Below are 23,814 nucleotides of genomic sequence, written 5' to 3' on the forward strand. Positions count from 1 at the left end.
CACACAGTACTCCAGGTGAGGTCTCACAAGAGCAGAGTAGAGGGGCAGGATCACCTCCTTCAATCTGCTGGTCACGCTCCTTTTGATGCAGCCCAGGATACGGTTGGCTTTCTGGGCTGCGAGCGAACACTGAAGCCAGCTCACGTTAAGTTTCTCAACAACCAGCACCCCCAAGTCCTTCTCTGCAGGGCCGCTCTGAATCTCTTCTTTGCCCAACCTGTAGCTGTGCCTGGGATTGCTCCGACCCAGGTGTAGGACCTTGCACTTGGCATAGTCAATGTTCATTACTAATGCTTCTGAAATTTGTCTAGCTTTTGAACCACACAGAACAGGTAGAACACTCATCTACTGCCACAACAACTGACTCTTCCATTGTCCTAACATCATATGCACACTCTACAAAGACATCTAGCAGACACAGGACCTTACTGCATCTGGCAAAAGCTCATTAGTGTAGTGTACACTGCAATTCAGACTACTACAGAAATTCCTCTGGAAGCATAGTGAGATGTGTTCATGAAACTCAGTAGGAATCACAGAATCATCATAGAATAGTTTGGGTTGGAAGGGACCTTAAAATAACATCTAGTTTCAACCCCCTTATTACAGACAGACACCTTCCACTACACCAGATTGCTCAAAGCCCCATCCCAGTCTGGTCTTGAACACTGCCAGGGATGGGGCAGCCACAACTTCTCTGGGCAATCTATGCCAGTGCCTCAACACCCTCATAGTAAGGAACTTAGAACCATGGAATCAACTAGGTTGAAAAAGCCCTTTAAGATCATAAAGTCCAACCATTACTTCAGGATCGCCAAGTCCACCACTAAACCACATCACTGAGGGCCTCCTCATCTACACGGTTTTTGAACACTTCCAGGGATGGTGATTCCACCATTTTCCTGGAAATCCTGCTCCAATGCCTGACTGCTGTCTCTGGATATTAGGAAAAATTTCTTCACAATCTAAACATCCCCTGGCGCAGCTTGAGGCCATTATCTCTTGTTCTATTGCTTTTTACTCAGGAGAAGAGACTGACCTCCACCTCACTACAACCTCCTTTCAGGTAGCTGTAGGGAGTGATAAGGCCCCCCCGAGCCTTCTCCAGACTAAACAAGCTCAGTTCCTTCAGCCATTCCTAGTAAGACTTATTTTCCAGACCCTTGACCAACTATGTTGCCCTTTTCTTCGCAGGACTCCAGGTGCGGTCTCATGAGAGCGGCGTAGAAGGGGAGAATCACCTCCCCCAGCTTGCTGGTCACACTTCTTTTGATGCAGCCCAGCACACTGCTGGCTTTCTGGGCTGGGAGCACACACAGACAGCTCATGTTCAGTTTCTCATTGACCAACACCACAAGTCCTTCTCCTCAAGGCTGCTCTGAACCCATTTTCCACCTAGTCTGTATTTGTGCTTCGGATTGCCCCAACAGTCCATGACACAGAAAAAGTATCTGATGCATGGAAGTACACCAGGCAAGCCAACACTTGTCAGATCTGAAAAGTCACATTAAGAACCTGACAAGTCAGCATAGGGAAAATGTCTTTAAAATACCCTAAAATTAAACTAGAAGGAGATAAAGGTCTATTTAAATTAGTTGCACATCTCTGCACATAACCTGGAAGTAAGGAGGCAGAAAACAAAAACCTGGAAGACATTTAAAGTAGAAATAACAGTGATGCTAATAATTACTGAACTTGTCAGATGAAGGCTATCAAGTAAATTAGCATGTCTGCATATTGCAACTTCAACAAAAAAGAAGTGTGTGAAGTCAACACTAAGTTTCCATTTGATGGACTGTATTTTTTAAGTCTTGGGAAGCCTGTAAGATAAGAAGAAACCATGAGGAACTTCAAAAGCAGTTTAAGCAGGCTGCACACCAAATCTTTAAATTGAGAAATTAATTTCCTCAACATAACATTTCTCTGATACTCGCTAGACACATGCATTTTACAGAGAGTCCAATCTATCCTCATGTCCAAATTACAGGTTTCAAACAACATAGATAACTAACAAAAGAGCTTAGAAGTTAGTACTGAATTCAGACATGTCATACGGAAAAACAGTAATCCATGAAAGCACCGCTGCTGGTTCCTACAAAAACAGTAGAATGACTGTACAGAACCAAAACATTTTAGTACCTTTTAAGGTAGCCAAGGTGTCCACACTAATAAATGTAAAGAAAATAGTATTTAACTTAGTCTTTGTGGTAAATCAGAGTAGAGTACAAAATTTAAATCTGAAGTGTCTCATAAGAGAGTATCTCACAACAAACAAGTACCTGGTAAGAAAGCAGCAGCTACGCCATGCCTTGAAGCTCGAGGCAACCAGGATCAGACTATGCTATACTCTGGAAACTGTCGAAAGGCAAGGCAGTTAGTTATGCCAGTTCATCTTAAGATCATAATGCTCTTGACATGTGAGGCACACTGTAAAATTTACTAGTTTCAATCTGCACGTTTGCAGTTCCTGGAAATGTAAGTTGAGGAAGCAGGAGTGCAACTAAAAAAAAAAAAAATAAAAATCTTAACTAAAAATTCAAGTGTTTTTGAGACATTTCTATTATTTACACAGGCTCAGAAAGTCAGAAAGGAATACATGCTCTAGAAGAGAATACATGCTCTAGTATAACTGCAGGACTTGGTTTCAAATGCAAATGTGCACTGAAAAATCCAGAATAAAGGAGAAACATCAAAAGTTTATTTATATTACATTAACTGCTAGCTTATTGACTGAAGACAAAGTGGTACTAACAATTTAAATTAATCAAAATACAAGGAAAAATAAGCTTTTCAAACGATAAAGAGTGAAGACACCAAGTTGCTTAATTTGAGAACAGTTTCTTTCAGTAAATAGAAAGAAATGGCGTGATCAAGTCATTTTCAAGAAAATGAGTTCCACTTATGATAATCTCCAAAACAAAAATATTCCTGACAGGTAATTCATACTTTGGATCAGTCTACTAGAAAGGAGGAGGAGGAGGAAAGAAAGTTCCTATGTGGAACTTTTGATGATAGGCACATTCTGGAACACTACAAAAACTAGTTCTATGTATATTTTAATGCACCCTAAAGTAAGTCAATCTTAAAAGACTTACTTTTATCTGAAAATGAATAGCTGAGATGAGGTTCTTAAAGTATTCTTTATTAATATCATTAGAAGTTGCAGAAACAACTTTCTTGTAATATAAAGGCACAGGGAGACAGTTTTGATAAAATATACCAATCAAACAGTAACTTACAGTACAAAAGGACAATTGTAATGCACATACAAACCCCAAACATCTCATTCAAAAATATTTCACTGTGTTCATCAATAATGGGCAATGACTAAAAATATAAATTGTTATTATACAATAAATATCTGACAGGTACAAACAGAACAAGATTTATTGCTCTCCACAATGTTTTCCCTGTAGTGTTTTTTGTTTGTTTTTTAGAGTTCCAAATTCCTTTTACAATCAACTTTAGTGACTTATTTCTGAGGCAACTAAACCCCAAACCAAATCTGACAGGACATTCTGACAGCTACAGAACTGCCTTAAATACTATCCAGAACTGGCAGTGTTTGTTTCTTTTACAACTTTAACAATCGTACTCCATTCACTCACTGGGAAATGTGGTAGATGTTTATAAACCAACTTTAGTGATAAGTCAAGGCTTTTATGGCAGAGTAGGATTACCTAGTCTTAGGGTTAGTGTATTTTCTTAAAATAAGTGGATTTCATGTTGAAAAATAATATGAACCTCCTTCGACAGCTTGTGCCAGAGGAAGCATGCAAAACTATATTCAAGTGAAGGGAGGGGAGAAATGGAAATTAAAAGCTGCATTGGGCATTCTAACTTCAGAAAATGAAACAAGGGATTGGGAGCAAATTAAGCCTACATAGGCAAAGATTACTTAAAGTGAGAATTCTGAATTCTAAAATACCCTTAATATAATCAACTAAGAAATCAAAATGCACTCTGTATCTTCATACAGCTCTATTTTTTGAGCTTTGAAGAAGGGCCACATAGTTATTTGCCATTTTCCTCCTTGCGCTTTGCAGTAACCTTGTAAAGCAACAGTTTCCGTCAGTCTTGACGCAGTGTGAGAGGCATATTAGCTTTGCTCTTGAAAGCAACAAGTACTACCTTGCTCAGATTCTTTTTAGCTTGTACAAAATATTGGTTTATACACGCATTTAAGATATACTACTCTCCTTCATTACTGCTACAAGAAGTAATATGCATACATTTCTTACAATTATCTTTTTATAAATACGACTTCAGGAAAATGAAGCATTATAGCAGTTGTTAAGAAAATAAAAAAAAACAAAAAACAAAAAACAAACAAGCTTTGAAGTGAGTTCTTGCAGCAGTAACTGAGGTTTTATCAAAACTGTAATTTTATGAGAATGACTCAGTATTTACACAAACCTCAACAAGTCAATTTTGACTGCACTAGGAATAGACAAACTGAGTTCAAGAAAAGGTGAGTAGAGTGAATACAGCTTAATCAATTTATCCAGTAAACCAAAAGATGAATATTTCAGTAAACTCCATTACACTTGAATTCAACAGAATTGGGAATAATGCAAAACCAACTTCTAACTTTCTAGACATCATTATTCAAATTCAGGTTTTCTTCCAGCATAAGCACATAGTTTCAAAAGTTCTTCAAAGAATAACCAAGGATCACTGAAATTTGAATCTTCAGAATTATTAGCTTCACTATAGTATAGCATTTCTTTTACTGTTTAGAAACTAATAAAACCATTTTCTTTGGTTTATGCGTAACTACACTGGCCTAGTTAATTCTTACTTTTAAATTAATACAGATCTTTTCATTGTAGGCTCTCTCCAATTCTCAAATTCTCTCTGTTAAAAGTAAGAGTTTGCTCATCCCATGATTTCCTGCTAAAATGTGGTGTATATACTGGCATGAAGGGTAAATGTTTTGTACAGTAATTACATTAAGTGATATTTCCAACAGCTGGACTACAAAAGACATCAAATGAATGTAGTTCAAATGACATTTGAGTTTATGTGACTCTTAAAAAAAAAAAAACACAACAAAACACAATGTCTAAGCATAGTAAAATACAGTGTAAACCCCCCTAAAATTAGACAGTAAACATAGGAATCCTGCACTCACAGTAGGAATGTACTGCACAGTATTAACATGAAAGCCTGTTAAATTTGAAAGAATGCAGACAGCTAGATTTACCTGGATGTAAATGCCACTTCAAGGTGTTTAAACAAACACAAAAATGAGACAATGATGTCAGGAAAAAGGCCTCTAAAACAGGCCATGAGTCTAACTTGATTTTCCAAGTAAAAACATCAGCTTCACAAAACTGTGACACTAATGCAGTTTTATGTAAAGTACCCTTTGACACACAAGCTGTCAATTAAGCTATCACAGTCTTTAATGACTTACTCCCTTTTAAATGGTTAGGGAGGGGAGTCAATAGTAGCTCAAGTTTTATTTCACTAAGTACCTTGTCTGTTTGCAAAGGAACATTACAACACCATAAATTTATTATTTTATGGTATTTATAAAACTGATAAACTAGGGGGGTTTTATGTTCTCTTTTTAATACATAAGTTCAAAACTTCATTTTCTATGTGTCTTTGCAATAGTGTTTTAGCCAGTGTTGCAAAAAAATTCCACTGTGGACTACCTCACATTGTTACTCAATTGTGCAAGGTATTCTCGCAGTTCTTTTGCAGCTTGGAATCTACCATATCGCTTCTTTGGGTTGGCACACTCATCCAGCAAGGCCTCAAGTCGGCCATCTTTGGCAATTTCAGCTGGCGGGTCATGAAGTAGTCCTCCAGAAGTGCCACGCCACGTGGCATGTCTTGATAAAAGGTTCTGACAAATAGCATAATAATTGTGGTCCACAGTGACACGAGCACAAAGAATCTCTTTTGAGAAGGACAGACAAGCTTCTTTATCACAGTCATCAAATTTGCTTTCATACCATACATCCCAGTTTTCAGGTTTATCTGTGAAGTATAAGGAGACAGTAAAAATAAAAATGTGAGAGAGCAGAGAAAAGAGCATATGTGTGTTTGAATACAATCAGAAACTCAATACACAGCAAACTGGTTGTATTTGAATTATAAACCAACTTTGCTTAGATGAACTCTTAAATGCTCTAGTCTAAAATTTCATCTGACAGTTTGATATACTCTTCTGCTGAAACGGCCCTGGAAATACAGAAATAAGGTAAAGAAAAAAGAAGACAGTAAAACAAATAGCAAAGAAAGGGAAGCAGAAAAAACAGCACACTGAACACATGAAATCTACATTCACACACATACCCAGAGGAAAAAAATGTAGCAGGAACAAGTACCAGAGAATGATCCACAGCTGAAGTCAAGAGTAAAACAAACAAGCAACATGATTTATTTTAGCAACATAGGTCTGGTTTCTCCAGTTGCCCTGGGAACTAAAACTCACAACTGGTCTATCAAAGAACAAAACCAGCCATTGCAAATTGTCATAAACTTCTAAAACATGATCTTCCAATCTCTTACTTTAGACATGGTTGTAACTAAGAAGTGCATATAAAACAGCAGATGCATTAATCTTTGACAAAAAAAAAAACAAAATAAAATCAACAAATGGCACTTAGGCACATATTAAACCCTACCTTATATATACAAAGTTATAAAAATTTGAAGATGAAACTAGTGCCCTTATCACAAACTATTCTTTAAACCTGGATTTACAGAAAGTATCTTCTACAATAACAATAAGATAATAAGGTTACTAAGTGTGAGATTTGAGTTCTTAATACTTTTTGTTAGAAAACTTTCATCTTCAGTTTCTACATTACTGCCAGCTTTGAGAAGAGCTCCTTATCATGGAGTCTCATCATTTTGCAGGTCTCTTTTAGCACTGTGATGTACAAATTAAAATTTGTTTGTCTCTGAGCTGCTACTAGTCTACTTACTTTTGGTGCACTGCAAGCTAGTCTAGGAAAAAAAAACGTACTGAAGAATGACCGCTAAAATTATAAAAACAGGATGTAATATTTATACAATGAACAGCAAACTCAAAACATTAAAAAAGCCAGCAACAAGGAGAATGGGAAAAAAGGACTTCAGCAAACTCAAATATGATATCCTCACAGAGTACAACTAGATATTACTATACAGTGAAGTTGGATAAATGTACCCAATCAAATATCTAAACAGGCATATTAATCACTCTAGCCTGAGACTGTTAAATGAAACTTTCCAAAATATTAATTAAATCAGTACTAAGTGTCAACTTTATATAAAGACAGAACTTTCTTGTGTGTCCTCATTTGCTTCCATTGTTCTTGATTGTTAGATTACAAATCATGCAGCAAAATTAGTCTGCAAACTGCAGACAACAGATTTAAGCATGACACTTTCAGTATTTTGCTTCTGCCAGATGAGTATACATCAACTTTCTCAGAGTTCATTTGGTCATCTTTGTGACTGAGCATTCAGACGTGCTGCAGAAGTCAAACTCTTCAGTAGTATTATTTTAAGAGGGTAGAGAAAGAAGAAAAAATAAAGTTTGTGTGGCCTATTAAGTGCTAACGTAAATGTACTGGATATTCAATATATGACAAGGTTTTCTCGGTAGGCCCAGACAATTTTAATCCAAGCTCCTTGGGAGCATGCATTAAATCTAATTTGAAAAAAAAAACAAACAGAAAAACACCAAAAAGCAAAACACCAAAATGAAACCAACAAACAAAAAAAACCCCATACAACACACTTCCTCACAGAGACGTGTGGATATAAAATACAGTCTTAAAAGTTAGTTCAGCAGCACAGCAGATGAAGTCTATTTACAAAGCTGAAAAAAAAAAATCCATTTATCCAAAGAAAACTGGAAACACTTGGCCTATTGCTATGAATTTCTGCAGAACCTAGGGCTTCATGTTCAGTGTCTCTAGCCCTTAGTTCTGCAAAGTTTTCCTTATAAAGGAATATGAACCTGTGTAATGCTACTTTGTCAAGCATCTCTCCTGCTGCCACTGCTTTGAGCTTTCACAGCTGACAGAAAGATGAATGAATTTTCACTACTCCCACCTGGAAACAGCACTAAGATTACCTATTCCTTCAGTTCCATTATTACAGAGCACCAATCTGAACAACTGAACCAGAGGCAGGCTATGTAACTAAGGCAAAGCGAGCAGTAAGACCGCCTCGTCATTCACAGAAAACAGAATGCAAAGACTTCTGTCCTTACAGATGTCTGGAAAAGACAAAAGGACACTCTTTCAGCGAAGGCAGACAAGACAGTCAGCCAGCACCCTGTGTCTCTCTGTTCACCCATCTGTACAAACCCATCCAACATCCAAACTCCCTCCTCCCACTCCCACCCCTCCACTTAAAACTGCATCACAGAGGTTAAAAGTGTATGGAAACCAAGTTCAGGTAAACTCAACACTTTGTAAAATTGACAAATTGGTCAAGTTAATTAGTAGGCTAATTGCAGAAGAAAGCTAATTAGTTTGTTAATTAGTTGTCTAGTTGTAAAGCCAACCAAACTTGTATTTAGAAGCTACACACACTTTAAATATTGTGCTTACAGACAAAGAAGAGAGAAGAGATAGAGAGGGGAAGGGAGAAAAAGACAACACTTACTCTGTCTGATTAACCTTTTGTCTGCTACCAGAACATTTTCTGCATCTACAATGATAACTTTCCCATCTCTTGGTCCAACTGCAAAGTTGTCAAAGCTGACATCAAGGAGGTAGAGTGCAAATTCAAAGTCATTATTTGTTAGCTGCTCAGCTATTTCCATTAATTGCCAGGCCAGATCCACTCGTTTCTCCCATGGTGCATTAAAGTAACTCCACAGTTCTTCTCCAACGTAATTGACAGCCACCATTCTTCCGCATGCTCCTAAGTACTTTGCAAACGGCCAACCCTCATCAGATGGAAAACTCTGTATATAAAAAGATTTTTTTTTAATTTTCATTAATACAAAACAGCTTAGATTTAAAAGGGTGATCAATAACATTTAGAAAAGACAGCTGTAAATATCCATCAACATTACATCTCCATGTACGTCTAAGTTTTGAAGGGAAAGAAAACACAACACAAAAAAATGCTGGACTATGAAAAGGGAAGAGCTAGATGACTTGACATAATATACAACCCATATATAGCTTTCCATATACTACATACTTTTTTCTTTTTTTCTTTTTTACACATGCACAATTCCATCAAGTATCTTTGTCTATTAGTGTTTTATACACATCTGTTGTACTAATGTAAGTATACTTCCCACTAAGATAATTTTGCATCTGATAATTTTGGCTAAAACCAACTCTTTTAAAAACCTTTAGGAAAAACTTTAAAAAGCAACACCTTCCCATCAACACCTCCCCCCCCCCAGCTCTTCCCATTTTTCCCAGTTGATTGGATTCCATTCTGACTACACACCTTCTGATGTTAGGCCATGCTGGTCATTGTTATATAGCTATTCTCATCAAGAAGATGAGCTTTCTCATTTGCAGAATGAAAAATACCCACTTTCACGTTTAAATGGCTTTTGTTGAATGGGCATGACTTAACAGTCATTAGAACACTTTTTGTTTGATATAATTAAGCATTTAATAAAATGTTATGGAGGCCTTAATTGAGCCCATATTGAAAATGAAGGCTGAGTACCACGTTAACTTATACCTAGCTTCCAGCAGTCCTTGCTTACACCACTTAAGAACATTCCAATTTGGTCATCTACAGTTTTAAAATTATTTAATATTTTAAATATAATTTTGAGACAGTAAAAATACCTGCTTATGTGTTAATACGATTTGATAACTGGATGCTACTGGAAACTGAGCATCCTTTCCAGAGTATTCTGCCTTAAGATACCCTCTATGGAATTTTCAAGGACTCTTCAAAGTTTCTACATAGCACATCCTGTCTGTACAGTATATGTGAAGAAATTAAACTCGTAACTGATACACACTGTTGACATGGTTTGCCATGGCAAACACCATGGCCAGCCTCTAACATGGTATGTGAAGAAGACAATTTTAGGGGAAATAACCATGTTTATCATTACAAAGAAGGAACTTTCAGCCTTTCTCAGTTGGTCAAAAGGACATCAGACCCATAAAAATAACAGAAGAGGTTCAAAGTTTTTGGGGTGCTTACATGTCTGGACTTCTACTCTATTTTGAACACCTGATCAACCTGCATAGATGAATCTGGTAATGAAAAATCCAGAGGATGACACAGAACTAATTTAATAGTTTTGAGACCAGTACAATGCTTTCAAGCTGTGACACCATGTAACTGAGCAGAACTAAATCTCTCTCACCAAACAAATGTACAATGCAATAAAGATGTTTTTATCTATAAGCTTCAGGACAACTTATGAAGGTGGTAAGTATGGGCAAATATCCACTAGTTCAAGACAAGCCACGTGATACATTCAACCGTTAAGAAGTTGGCAGGGTTGGTTTTTTTTTTTCGCTTGTTGTGCGGTTAGCAAAATTATCTTCCATTGAATGAGGTATGTGCTAATTCAGTGTTCCTTACTTATTCTACAAATAGATCAATACAGAGAAAAATCATGCCTGTGCCATCAATAAACAAACACCACTGTCCTGGGTTCAGCAGCAGCAGTTATTTTTCTCCTTCTTGGTAGCTGGTGCAGGGCTGTGTTTCTGACTTTCAGCCTGGGAACAACGCTGATAGCACCAGTGGTTTTAGTTGTTGCTCAGTAATGTTTACTCTGACCAAGGACTTCCCGAGTCTCATGCTCTGCAGGAAAGGAGGGTAAGCCAGAAGAAAGCACAGACAAGACACCTGACCCAAACTAGCCAAAGAGGTATTCCATACTACAGCACATCATGCCCACTATATAAACTGGGGGCAGTTACCCGGAAGAGCTAGATCACTGCTCAGGTCGGGCTCGGTATGGGTTGGCGGGTGGTGAGCAGTTGTATTCTCTTACCTTGTTATTTCCCTTATCACCATAATTATTGGTGGTAGCGGTAGTGGTTTGTGTTATACTTTAGTTACTGGACTCTTATCTCAACCTGTGGGAGTTACATTCTTTCGATTCTCCTTCCCATCCCTCTGGGAGCTGGGGGAGGAAAGGGGGGAGTGAGTGAGCAGCTGCGTGGTTCTGGGTTGCCAGCTGGGCTAAAACCACGACAACCACCAAAATGAAATTTCATGCACATTTATCATTACTGTATTCAGTTCTGGATCCAAACAAACCAATACACAAGTGGCTGTTGTTGATCAAATGAGTTATTTACAAAGCACCATGTTATTTCACTCAAAATGGAGCAAGCATGAGTTGGTGCTGAGGTATAAACTCCTAAGAACTTCTCCAGTGAGTAGGATCCAGTGACATACAGGAAAATTCAAAATACTGCCTACAAGTATCTATCAGGAAAAAGCCATACATCTTAGTATTAGGGAAGTAAAAATGTGTGTACCTATGTGTCCTGTACCCATGTAAATCTCCTTCATCCATACCTTATAAACCTGAATTTGTATCTTAAATTGGAGAAAATTTACCTGATCACATTTTCTTATAAATACAGGTTTAACCAATTCCACCAACTGTGCATAACATTCTTGTATCGCTGCATTTTACCAGCATTTAATGCAATATAGTCAATTCAATTGCTACAGCAATGATGCCTAAATATTTTTATTTAAGTATGACTCTGGACCAGCCCACTCCTTTTCAATCCTCTCCTTTCTTATATTTCAGTCCTGCTCTGCTTATGCTTTTGCTTCCCTTCCCAAATAAAAATGCAACCACAAACAGTTGAACCTGGCAAATGCCATGCTAAAATTGGAAGCAAAGGTGTCCATCTCTCCCAGCCCATCCAGCTCATTTCAATCCCCTCCAGGTGATTAGGAATGCAGCACAGCTGGTACTTGCTGGGCCAGTGTTTGGTTCAATCAGTGGCCTGATCCAGCTCATCACATCACCAAATCATTCTAGTACTGACAAAAGGAAAGGACAAAGCCTGAATAGCCAGGTGCAGAAGAAAGGACCCCTCCTCTCCAGCAGCACCAGGGATTTATGTAATGGATTAAACTGATTTTGAAAGTACAGCATTAGTCACAATGGTACACTGATTGTCAAAACACATCTATTATCTTCCTGCATTCAGTACACTGAATTTCACCTCACATAAGAAATCCTAAGAGCAGTTTAGTTTATCAAGAAGTGAACATCCCCAAAACTACTAGTAAAATATCTGCATGCCCTACTGTAACACAGATATTTATAACTCAGTGGCAATAAAAAGATCTTCTGACAACAGGAGTGCAGGGAATCCTGCCAACATCTGCACATGTACAAACATCTCTGTTCTGGCTCCCTTCCAACTGGCATGTAACAGCCACATCTACAGTTCATTACCCAAGTCAGTAGCCAAAGAAGGCGAAAAAAATATGTACAGGTTCCTCATTGAGCAGTTTTATACTCACTCAGTGAATTTGACAAGAATATTAATTGATCTGTTGTCTTTGTAAGCAGAGATTTGTATCTTTCTGTACTATTCTATTTCAAAAACATCCTTCTAGATGAAATTGCAGCTAACAACATGAGGATTTTTTATTTTTCTTCATGTATTAGACTTTTGAAAGCAAGTAAGACATGATACAAATTTGTATGGTCATTGACTTTGTTTTCCACAAACAAGTTGCAATTATAAAAAAAGGCTTAGTAGATAGCTGTGAAAAATCTCAGATTTCTTTGTACTAATGCATAGCATTATTTTAGATTTTAATACTCAAATTACTATTAGTATATCTAATGAGATAAGTTTGTACTTGAATATGCTGTTTCAAGACTTTAAAATGTGCATTTGACAATTAAGATAAAAATTAAGCTTTTCTTCAAAACCAGAACCACCTATCTGACAAAAGAATCTGCAATCCTGATACACCCACTCACATTTTGTCTGTGAATACACAAAAATGCCATGGAAACCACAGATAATCAAGCCCTTAAACGTGTTTTAAAATATAGTAATGCATATGAAAAACTACAAAGAGGTAGCTTAATAAGATTTTTCTCATTACAGTTGTTATCATAGAATGTCTTGGGTTGGAAGGAACCTTAAAGATGATCTAGTTGCATCCAGGTGCCATGGGCAGGGACACCTTCCAGTAGAGCCGGTTGCTCAAAGCTTCACCCACTGTGGCTTTAGTTACCTTTCTTGAAATACGTGTAAGTTTCTAACAGAAAGAATGAAAACAGTTAATGTAACAAAAACCTCTGCTACCTCCACTCCCAGTGACACATACATCAAAAAAACTCTTTCTTTTGCCCTAATTAGCAAAGTTACAAGATACCTAAGCAAGGCTTAAAAATCTAAGCAAACCCTGTCAAAGGCACAAGGAACAGTTTGTTCCTGAAAGAATAATAGTACATTTATGTCTTAAAAAAAAACAAACCACAACAATAAAACCACTGTAGTTTCAAAATAAATATTGAGAATTAATAGGATGAATTTATCATTTCACGGAAGCATAAAACACACTATCAGTGCATTTGCTGTCCTCGCTTCCACCTGTTTAAACATGAGAAGATATACAAATCTGCCACTGGTTTCAAATGTTCAGAGCTGTGAATTAGATCACATAGTGAAAACTCACCAGCTTGAAGCTGATAAGGCCTATTGTAGTCTGCAATAATACAAATCCCCTTTGAATTAAACACTTAAAATAATATTGGTTTATCATGATCAAGCATGTAATTTATCCTAATAATCAAGTCCAAAAAAAGCCAAACCAGTTTACAACTGACAACTTAAAGCTACTGTTCCAATGTATTGTTAAAAACAACGTGCTTTTCATTTTCAAAACTACTCTAGATGATGTTATATGTCACTATCAATTTTTGTATAAAGTGAGTTCCATCTAAAGAAAACAAAACAACAAAGAGCTACACCTTAAATATGATAAAATTAAAAGACATATGTAAAAAAGTAAGGACTTCTCTTCCTACTCCTTAGGAATCTGAATACTTTCATGGCAAAATTAAACTCTTTTTGATGCCATCTTCACTTAAATCATCCTACTAAGCTGTGTTTGCCCAGGCACAAACTGGCATGGCAAGTAGAATTTAAATAATATCCTCTTCCTCAAATGGAAAAAAATTAGTTCTCTCTCACAGAGTACTGTTGATTCTGCAGTGTAAACAGAATTAACACTTGTATTAGTCACCAAGGCAAGTAAGTAAAGCTCCAGAACCACGAAAAGCTAGCAAGCAGATTTTACAAGGCGAGGTTTCAGCTCAAAGAAAGTTAAAGAGCATCATCTAAATGCAGCTGCCTTCTTATGTCAGGAAATTATCTGTATTCTAGAAGATATATATTCAAACATATTTGTGAATGCTAGTGAGAATAACGAAAACAGTTTCATTCTGAACTATATGTCAAATCATTTAACATCCCACAGAAGTTAAGCATATACATATATATAGCCTACGCACCCAGTGGATTTCATTGAACATTCCAAATATTAGTGTTCCCCCTGAAACTACGTTGCTTTCATTTACTTGATTTTTGTTCAGTTTTATTACATTTCAATCAGTTACTACATACAATTCATGTCAACAAGTGGAACATATCAGGCTTGCTTGACACATTGTAGGACAAAAATACACAGACCACTCAAAATACTCAGAAGTTGCTCAATTATTAAGTTGAACACTTAAACTGTAAAAATTGTATTTTACAATGTTAGCAGTTATGTCATTTCTCCAAACAAATTAATGAATAATGATTAAACACTAGAACTACAGTAAAATTTCATGTTGTATTAGTTTTTACCTGTTCATATTAGTCTGTAGTTCAGATTAAATCTGCAGTATCTGTTAGAAGCATGGAATATTTCACTACAAAGAACTCCTGGAAGAGGTGGCCTACTCTTATCTCAGAAAGTTAATCTGCAAAATTAAAGAGACTAAAACAAAGCCTCAATTACTTAATTCAGGGAAGTAAAACACAGCTCCCCCTCTACATCAGACATACCAGAAGAAAACGGACAACACTGGTATTTCAAGGTTTGGAATGTGGGATAACACATTTTTCCTGCGTTACTGAAAACTGTAAAGAGTTACAATTTATCAGGAGGATTTCTGTTTAAGTCTGTACAGTGATTTCTCAGGATCCTCCAAATTCCAACAGTCATTTATCGTAATACGTACCCCACAGCAACTTCAAGCATTTCTAGACATTCCTTATACTTTACTGACATGTTTTCACTCTAGGCAAGTTCACCAAAAAGAAGAATGAAAATAGTTTTGATCATGTGAGGAAGATTATGAAGATTATTAAATATGGTAACATGACAAGTACGAGCCAGTTCTGGCCCAACATGTACACTCATATGTCACTGCAAAAAAATAACTCTTCAGTTTTCAGTATGATCAAATCAGTGGAATATTTTTGTAATACAATGTTACTCAATTTTAATTCAACAAAACAATATTCCTTCATTTCTTTTTAAAAATGTGCACACTGAAAATTCAGGCACAGACAACAAATTCACCCCCTTTCACCACAATACTTAGAACCATTTAAAACAGGATTCAAGAAAGACTGAAGCCTCACTTTAACATCCAAAATTCAAATCCATTGCTTTGTGAATTATCTTTTCTACAGGTGTCGACTGATTTGTAAAAAAAAAAAAAAAGAAGAAAAGTTAAGACCTGAAAAGAAAAAGAAAAAAATCCATTTACCCATAAAGTAGTATTCGTAGAGACATTCCTTAAGCATAGTTTGCTTACTGCAAAAATGAAAAATAGCTTTCAAACAAAAAAATAGTTCAGCTGCATGCAAGCAATTTGGGGAGGCGGGAAATCCCGATTTATAAGTATCTGGAGCAGAATGCAGTGAATCTTTAAAATGAAATCATATACAAAATTACAGATAATCAAAAAGCCTCAAAGCAACTGGAGATAACATGACTAGCAAAAACTGATCTCAAACTAGGTTTTAACTTCTTCATAAAGATCAGAGGAAAGTACTGAACACGTTAAAATGCTACACATTAAATACTACTTAGTATGTCAAAATGACAGTATTTATATGAGCCAGGACTTAAATAATTCAAGTCCACTAGATGACATACCATGTAGTAGAGATAACCGTCTTAAATCCACTACTTGGTTTTTAGCATAGAAATTGTGTATCGGAAACACCAAATTGAGTAATGAAGAAAATTTAAAACGCGCCAAGTACTAAAACTGGATGCATCCTACCAATGTATTTAGAAGTACAGAAAATAACCTATGACTAGAACACTGTGCATGATTAAAAAAAAAAAAGAAATCCTAGGCAAAAAAAAATTGCCATTTACTTCATACTGAGTTATGCGTGGATCAGCAAAGTAATTCTGTAAAACATTTAGCTAAATTGCTACTTTGAGTGAATTCAGTGCAAGGAATTGTTTCAAAGAGATCACAGTTTATGTTTTAATATATGTTTACCAGATGTCAATTATTGCTCTTCCCATAACAAAACCAAACAGAAACCCCAATGATGACATGAAGAGAAACCAGAAGAATTTTTGGTTATGTGGCAACAGACTGTTCATGCAGAGTCATTATACTAGGAATAGAGATACAGCTGTTGGGTTTGTTTTGGTTTGTGTTTCTTTTTTCCCCACAAGGAATAATGATGATCGGAAGTTGTGAGAAAAATAAAGTCATTAAGCTTAACTATTTAGAAAGCTAAATACATATCTGAAGGAAGAGCAACAATTCACACAATCTATTTGGAAAACTGCAGAAATACTGCTACTGTCTATATAGGTATTTGAATTTTTCTTAGAGTCAGAAAAACAAAAAGTCTTAAAGACTTGTAATTTACATACAAGATACAAACATTCACCATCATTTTTGAAGAAGCTCCGTTTTAAACAGGTTCTTAAAAGCTACATCTTGAGACTAAGCTTCTTTAATGCACTCTGAAAATAATTCATAGACACCTTCTGTAGTTTGAAAAAAAACTCAAAACACACATTACTTGCAAGCATTGTAATTATTTTTATTTTAATAATAAAGTTCGCGTGCAAACTTCAGGTTTGCTTTGTGTGCTGGTTTTAGCTGGGATAAAGTTAATTTTCTTCATATTAGCTGGTAGGGGGCTGTGTTTTAGATTTATGCTTGAAACATTGTTAGTAGTTCACAGATGTTTTTGTTACTGTTGACCAGTGCCTACACATAGCCAAGGCCTCTTCTGCTCACCCCACCACCCCACCAGTGAGCAGACTTAGGGTGCATAAAGAGAAGACACAGCTGGGACAGCTGACCCAAACTGACCCAAGGGATATTCCACACCATATGGCATCATGCTCAGCAAATAAAAGCTGGGGAAGAACAAACTCTAAACCTATTTTTAAAGTGATGGCATTTGTCTTCCCAAGTAATCATTACATGTGGAGATGCTTCCCAAGTAATCATTACTCCTGGAGATGGTCTGCCAATAGGAAGTGGTGAATGAATTCCTTGTTTTGCTTTGCTTGTGTGCACAGCTTTTACTTTACCTATTAAACTGTCTTTTTATCTCAACCCACAAGTTTTCTCACTTTTATTCTTCGAATTCTCTCCCCCATCCCCAAGCAGCTGCGTGGTGCTTAGTTGCTGGCTGGGGTTAAACTGCAATACTTGGGTAACAAAGCAAATGCACTGCCATTTTAACAATGCATCTGGCAGTGCTGTACACCAATTCAACAGCCAACACAAAGGCAAGACTGCATATTGCAACCAGCTCTAGATGCACTTCTGCCACAATATATAGAATTTATGTTTCAGTTTTTCTAGGAGAGACATAAACTGCCTTTTTAGCTAACCATTAGATCTTAGAAGGAATACAACCACTTTACCAAAAAAGCCCACACTTTTCTTACCTAGAAACAGTTTCTTACTTCAGCCATTGTGAGTTACACTGTAGTTTCCCCAACCCCCAGAAGTAGGAATACCCCACTTTGGCCTGCTTTTGCGCTTTGCTCGTTTTGAATAGTTTTAGGATTTTTTGTGTTTAAGCACAAAATTTAAAATTTTCCACAGGCCTTCATGTGTTGGACAACACATGGTTGCATACCATGGCTCACAGCATGGCAGCTATGGTGGCACAACAGCAGCTCAGAAACTGTTAAGAGCCAGAGTGGCTCTAAATAGGAAATCTGGAGGCTGATAAGAGAGTAGTGCAGGAGCTCTATGGAAAATATGAGGCATGTGTAGAGAAAGCTTAACCATTTCCCCAAATCTTTCTGTTGAACTGCCTTGGTTTGGGGAAAAAGAACTTGTTAGGGAATTGGGCAGAGAGGGAGAGGGTGGAATTTGTGTAAGAATCAAAGAATGAACAACTACCTTAGTCTTTACTGAAATTAACAATATTTTTAGTTCCATAATGGTAAGTTTATGTTTCCATTCACCAGTGAAGATAAAAATTAATGATGTTACTTCATGAAGTTGAATATCATTATTTGAGTGTACATCATGGTTAAAAAAACTGAAAGCAGTTTTTCTACGACACTCATTTTTAAAAGACAAACTAGAAGGTGGATGGTTTATCAGAAGTCATAGGGTAAGGATAAATTTGCTCACATCCATGCTGGTTCTATGAATTCTGCAAGAAGTGAATATTCACACTGCACTAAGTCTGTAATCCAATTTATTTTTACAATTTTGCTATTTCTTCACAAGGCAACTTTGGCCAACCTATATTTGCAAGTGTCTGATGCACACAGTCATCATATTCAATCAGGAATTAGATACGATGCACGGATCCTATCTTCCAGGTGATTCCTATTTAAAATACTGTTTTCCATTAAATGAGTTGAAGAGAATATCAACAAGCTTTTTTGTTGTTTTTACCTGAATAAGCTGTTCACGTTTATGTAAAATATAAATATAAATCTTTCCATAAAAATGTAGCAAATTTTCATTATAGATCAAAATTTATTCTACTAGAAAGTATTTGCCTTTATCGCAGAAAAGGAATACTACAAAAGGGAAGGAAAAACCCAGACCTATCAGGAGTTAAATCTTAAACGTTTACATTTCCAGTTGAACAATTCTTTCCTCAACCCTCACATATGGGTTGTTTAATTCAAATGTGAGTTCAGATAAAAAATGAGAAAATTTAATTACTGACTAATTTAGTGAGATTCTACAAAAGTAAAAATAATATTTTAATACCCAGAAAAAGATGTAAACTGTACAGAATAGTAAGTCAGCTGCTCTTTCACTTGCTCCATGAAGTAAAATGGCAAAAGCGGCTGACTTCTTCACTGAGTACACGTATGCAACTGTTTAACAAATGTGGATAAATAAGGTTAACAAGCTATAAAAAATACAAATATTGAGTTAGGATTACAGTAAGTAATCTATACAAAACTGTGCTGGTTTATTACTGTTCAGAAACTTGTAACGAAAATATTATCATGCTATGGGTTAAAGCACCACCTGAAAACTTCCTACAGCAAATGCTGCGAGTCAGTTGTGACAATACACAGTTTGTAAGCAGCACCACTTTAAGAATAATCCATACTCAAAATAGACTTCCAGCTAAAATCCCAATCTAATAAAAATTCTTGTAATCCACAAATCACAATCTCTAGTAGATGACTGCAGTGAATTTTCTATTAAAAGTCAAATATCAAGCTTTAGGTTCAGTGCCTATTTGCATTTCACTGCTCCTGTAATTTAATTAAACAACACAGAACTTTATGTATGGAACACTGAAGAGTTTAGAAGTTACCTCCACTTCTAAACCAAAACTGTTATTCATGACAGTGATTTAAACAGTCACAGTAGTGTTTCATGAAAGGCTTGAGGCAAAAACTACCAATACTCTGCTTTGTGCCTTCCAGTGACAACCAGACAGCATCAATTAAATGCGCTGAAATTCTACTTACTTTTTAATTTAAAAATAAAATCTCATTCTTTACATGACATCATGCAGGGTTCCTTTCCTGGAAGCAGCTGATTTTTAGAACAAGCTTATAAGTCTCACTCCCATGCCAGTATCTGCCCTCACCAATACTGCAGAAGTTATACCATAAGAAATTTTATATATCTTGCTTATAAATACAAGCAAACTTCTCAGCAGTCAGTTATCAATTCTGAAAAATAACTTCGCCTCTTGTAAAGAATGCCTTGCATCTTGCTGTTGCAATAGCTGCATAACACATGATTATCCATTCCTTATGGGTTTCTCAAGCCTGAGAATAGAGTGGTATGTAACACATTATGCAAAGGAGAAGAGTTCCTTCAGATTTGTGTATTTAAGATACTTCATTTCCAACTGAGGGAAGGTATTGCAACCTACAGTACCCATTACCAAAGTTGATGAATACTTTTCTGGAGAACACATTAACAGTGTTTCGACACACAAACCTGACCTGAAGTTGCCCAAAAATATTTTCCAGGATATGCTCATTCACAAAAATTTTTTAAATTTTTTTTAAAACTCTGCAAAACACTTTTCATCTGACAAGAAGTGACAAGACAACTTCACCACACTCTGGAAAGTAAAGGTAAAGGCTGCCTCACTTCCCACCAGTTTGACCTGCTTTGCTCTCAGCAGCACCTTCCCTATGATAAACAGCAAGCAAAGTGCTTGTTAAGTTCACATCCACAGATTTTCATCTCTTCAACAAATCTGTTTGACAGCCTCAGGGCTCATCCACAGTTTATCAAGAAGCTGACAGGAATCAAGGCTCTTAAATTAACCCATGCTGGCCACTGCCTTTGATTCACCCCATGAAAGTAAGTGCTACAATTGTGTCAGAGAATAAATTGGCCCTACAAATTATGAAGAAACACACAGAGCTCTTTTCTGGCCACCTAGGGCTATGCTCAGTACGTTGGAACCAGTGTTTAAACCAAAACTGTAAGCTGCATGAAATGCAGCCAAAACAAAACGATTCTCAAAGAACTTCCAAATATGCAAAGCAAAGCAGTTTTGATTTTCTTACTTAAGTGGAGTTTCCTTCTTGACTGTGCTCAGGAGCAACTTCACGGCAAAATGGAAGACACACTGTGCCCTAAGACCGCTCAGAAGCAAACTGTATACTTTGAAAACAAACCTAAGAGCTGTACATGGAGAGACTGACAGGCATTCTACTTAAAAACATGTTTTTAATTAAGTGGAGTTCATAAATGCATTTTCTAGAAATTAGTCAGTAGGTGAATTTGCTGTAGGGCAAAGCCTGCAGTACTGCTTTTTGAGCATTAAATATTTCTTGGCCTCTCACTAGAGAAATAGCAGATGTTTGTAACAGTAATCATGCAGTGATGCTTTCAAATGTGTGTGCAAATACCCTTTTTATCAAACATCAGACAAAGGCAAGGACAGTTCAGTAGTTAGTCAAAATAATTCGAAGTGCAAACTTACACTTTAGAGGCATACTTGGAGTTCCCTCAGCAGTGCAAACAGGCGAAATACAAAGCTCCCCACATAAACACATAAGAAACAGAAGCAACTGAGTGGTGCTATAGAATAAAACAGTTTTCTACAAGTTTTTCACCAACAAATTTATGCAACATTAAAGCACAAATTTCTGGCCTGTGAACATAACCAGTCCTCCCAATTAAAGAATATAAAATATGCAACTGATGAAAAGGAATACTGTTTATGTATTTTTCACTCCATTTTCAGGCTATGAAACAGCTATTTCTAATTTTTACTAACAGGAAAACAAAAATTATATTTAGTTCCCATAAGAACACGACATAGCATGAGTCAGTTTCTGACAGGGAAAGTGCAACAATATTAACGTTTATACCCACTATCTACTAAACCAGACCCTATGAAACTAATCACCGATTCCCATAGCTGCCTAGGAGTATATGTATTACTGGAGGCGCCATAGGATTAAAGCCATACACTTAACTGTAAGCAAGAGATAAATCCACCAGAAAGCATCTATCTGCCTTTCAGCATGCCACCCCGCCTTGCTTCCTGCAGGATAGCTGCTTGCTTTCACCGTTCGCTGTCAAGCAAAAAAGTAAGCTCCCTGCCTAGATCACAAAAGCAAGAAGGATGGAAAAGGAGTTAATGCTTTGGGGCACAGTAGCACCGTGGAGGAAGACAAATCGTGAAAATTATAACGAAGAAAGAAATAAAGAGAGACTACGGGACGCCGTGAGATACGGAAACGCCTCCTGCCCAGAGTGGGAACCAGAGACCCTCTCCTCAGCCTGCCCAGCTGATCCCTTTACATAAGTCACTGCTCGGGAAAAGAGTTAGGGTCCCGGCGTTCCGCCAATGCTTGAGGTCAGCTTCCCGGGATACCCGCTCCCCTGCCCACAGACACAGCTGCGTGCGCCCGGCGAGCCGCCAAACGACACCCCGGCCACGGCGAAGGGCCCACGGAGGACGCTCGGCGAGGACGAAGGGGCCCGCGGGGCCCGACCCGCCTGCGGCAGGCGGGGGCGGCCGTGCAGCACCAAGGAGAGCAGGCGGGGACCCACCCGCGCGCTGCCGGCGCCGTCGGGCTCGCTTACCTGCAGGACCAGCGGCTCGGGGTTGAAGGCGAGGGTAATGAGGAGCTGCATGCGCTCCGAGTCCTTCAGGTTGCGCAGCAGGAAGCTGCCCGAGTCCTTGGTCTCGGCGTAGCGGCGGACCAGGCGGTCGAGCAGGCGCTGCGAGGGGCAGTGCACCAGGTCCGACCAGCCCTCCACGGCGTCGGGGGTGAGGAGCCGCACGTCGCCGTTGAGGCTGGCGAACTCGGTGGCGTGCAGGGCCTGGAGGAGGTCGCAGCGGCCCCTGCCGGTGGCGCGGCGGCAGATCTTGGTGTCGATGTCGGCGAGCTCCTGCGCGGAGCCCAGGCGCTTGAGGACGACGCGGCGGCTGCCCTCGCGGGGCTCCCCGTACCGCGCGAAGTAGACGTTCTTGACATTGAAGAAGTCGAAGAGGCGCAGGCGGCCCCAGCTCTCCAGCCGCAGCTGCCCATTGAGGAACTTGCGGCACCAGCTGGTGCCCCAGCAGGCCGGGCACTTATTGAGCTGCAGGAAGCGCCGCTCCGACAGCTCGTTGCGCTGCAGCGAGGCCAGCAGCGAGTGCGTGTTCAGCACCAGCGCCGCCGCCAGGCTGCCCAGCACCGCCAGCTTCACGTAGCGGTACAGCCGCCCCAACTTCAGCGACACCAGCCGCAGCATCGTCCCGGGCCGGCCCGGCCGGGCCCCCCGCCCTGTGCCGCGCTCGCTCCCCGGCCCGGCCGCGCCGCAGCTCCGGCACCAATAAACTCTCCGCCTCACCGCCCGCCCGATAAAAGGCAGCCAAGTTACTGAGGGGACGGCGGGCAGGGGGAGGGGAGGGGAGGGGAGGAGGCGCCAGCGGCCCGCCGGCCCGGCCGGCCCCGCCCCCGGGGGCGGGGCTCCGCCGCCGCTCCCGCCGCCGCGGAGGTGTGCGCGGGCCGCCCGCTCCCGCCCTCGGAGGGGGGCTCCCTCCGCCCGCCGCTGCCCCCGCCCACCCGGGGAGGGGTCTCGCGCGAGCGCCGGCGGCCGCGGCGGTTGGCTGCACGTGACGCGGCGGGGTCGCGTGCGGCTCACGCACCCCCTCCTCCTCGGAGCCGGAGGGAGGGGCAGCCACGCGCGCGAGGAGGGCGGGGCCCGGGGAGGCCCGCGCGCTATGGCTGGGGGATGGGCGGGGCGCGGGGCGGGGCCAGCTGCCCTTCCCGCCCCCTCACCCAACGGCCGCCGTCGGACTCCGGAGCAGCCGGGGCAGGGGCGGTGGGGGTTGCTGCGGGGGGCGCCATGTTCGCCGCCCTCCCTGCGGCCTGGGGCGGCGATGCTCGTGAGCTGCCAGCGGTGCCACGCGACCGGCAGGA

At 39.3% G+C, this 23,814-nt stretch overlaps 1 protein-coding gene across 4 annotated transcripts; it reads right to left on the reverse strand.

Moving 5' to 3' along the window:
• Positions 1 to 3,121: 3,121 nt before the first annotated feature.
• Positions 3,122 to 23,284, reverse strand: DIPK2A (divergent protein kinase domain 2A). Of its 4 annotated transcripts, none has more exons than XM_065674903.1 (3): positions 22,490 to 23,284; positions 8,620 to 8,923; positions 3,122 to 5,991 (listed from the first exon to the last, which is right to left on the reverse strand). In XM_065674903.1, exons 1-3 carry the CDS (start codon positions 23,141 to 23,143, stop codon positions 5,660 to 5,662), a joined length of 1,290 nt encoding a protein of 429 aa, XP_065530975.1. In that variant the 5' UTR covers positions 23,144 to 23,284; the 3' UTR covers positions 3,122 to 5,659. The 4 variants fall into 4 exon arrangements, with proteins under 4 accessions (XP_065530975.1, XP_065530978.1, XP_065530976.1 ...); XM_065674906.1 differs by lacking the exon at positions 22,490 to 23,284 and adding an exon at positions 13,084 to 13,173; XM_065674904.1 differs by lacking the exon at positions 22,490 to 23,284 and adding an exon at positions 13,048 to 13,069.
• Between the last annotated feature and the right edge of the window lie 530 nt (positions 23,285 to 23,814).

Source organism: Lathamus discolor, chromosome 3 (genome assembly GCF_037157495.1).
Source record: "Lathamus discolor isolate bLatDis1 chromosome 3, bLatDis1.hap1, whole genome shotgun sequence".
In the NCBI taxonomy this organism is placed as follows: domain Eukaryota; kingdom Metazoa; phylum Chordata; class Aves; order Psittaciformes; family Psittacidae; genus Lathamus; species Lathamus discolor.